General features: G+C 36.7%; 1 protein-coding gene across 1 annotated transcript in view; it reads left to right on the top strand.

The window, feature by feature from the left end:
• The window catches only part of RYR2 (ryanodine receptor 2), a gene marked incomplete at its 5' end in the record, with an annotated part of 583,561 nt that overhangs the window by 528,629 nt on the left and 53,893 nt on the right, over positions 1 to 1,039 (top strand). The window contains one exon of the mRNA XM_023519246.1: positions 386 to 514. Coding sequence (XP_023375014.1) covers positions 386 to 514 — 129 coding nt within the window. The remainder of the gene's footprint in view (positions 1 to 385; positions 515 to 1,039) is intronic.

The raw sequence follows: 1,039 nt of genomic DNA, 5'->3' as shown, positions 1-1,039 counted from the left end.
TGACCCCCTTGACACTTTGGGAGGATAATGTGGGAGGATTGCCTGAGGCTAGGAGTTCAAGACTAGACTGGGCAACACAGCAAGATCCCATCACTATGAAACATTCTTTTAAAAAATTGTCCAGGGATGGTGGTGCATACCGGTAGTCCTACCTACTTGGGAACCTTTGTATTTGAGGCTGCAGTGGGCTATGATGACACCAATTATACTGTTGCTGGTACAACAGAACAAAAACCTGTCTAAATAATAATAATAATAATGATAATAATAATAAATAAACCACTCTTTACAGCATTTCAGTAAAGTAATTTTCTAGTATAGAGTACACAATTGTATAGCCAGTGGTAACTTCAGAATGTAACTTAATAATATCTCTGTTTTCCAGGAATCAATTAGCGACTTCTATTGGTATTACTCTGGGAAAGACGTAATTGATGAGCAAGGTCAACGCAATTTCTCCAAAGCCATCCAAGTAGCAAAACAAGTCTTTAACACTCTCACAGAGTATATTCAGGTAAAACGTTTATCAACTCTTCTGCTATTAAAGAAAGAAAAGTTAAAAGGAGTCCACTAATCAGCTTTGAATTCTCTAGAAAAATACAGTGCACTAAAGCATGTCACATCTCCTATTGACTCATTTCCTTGTTTCTTTACCAATGACCACGATTCAAATACTAGATTGAGATGTCAATGTGTATGGAAGGAAACTGCTTTACCATTTGGCAGGTTGAGATACTGTTAACTCCTTAGAGACACGAATGAGATGTTGGCTGTTGTATCTCTGGGGCCTGGAACGCATCGTAAGCGTTCCATAAATATTAAGGAAGGAAGGGGAGAGGAGGCAGAGCATTAAACCACTCTTTACAGCATGTCAGTAAAAGCAAGGAAGAAGTTTCACAGAAATTTAACAAGAAAGAGAAAAGTGTTTAAAAACGTCATTACGGGGGGAGGGGATATATTATAGACAAAATTCCAAATATCATGGAGAATATTCCTTTTTAAAAATATTGATTTGTTTTATGGTCTTTTTTTTTTTTTT

This window comes from Otolemur garnettii, unplaced genomic scaffold (genome assembly GCF_000181295.1).
Source record: "Otolemur garnettii isolate 467f Iridium unplaced genomic scaffold, OtoGar3 scaffold00165, whole genome shotgun sequence".
NCBI lineage: Eukaryota > Metazoa > Chordata > Mammalia > Primates > Galagidae > Otolemur > Otolemur garnettii.
Note: the sequence above shows the minus strand (reverse complement) of the source record. Positions and strands in the feature narration are given on the sequence as shown.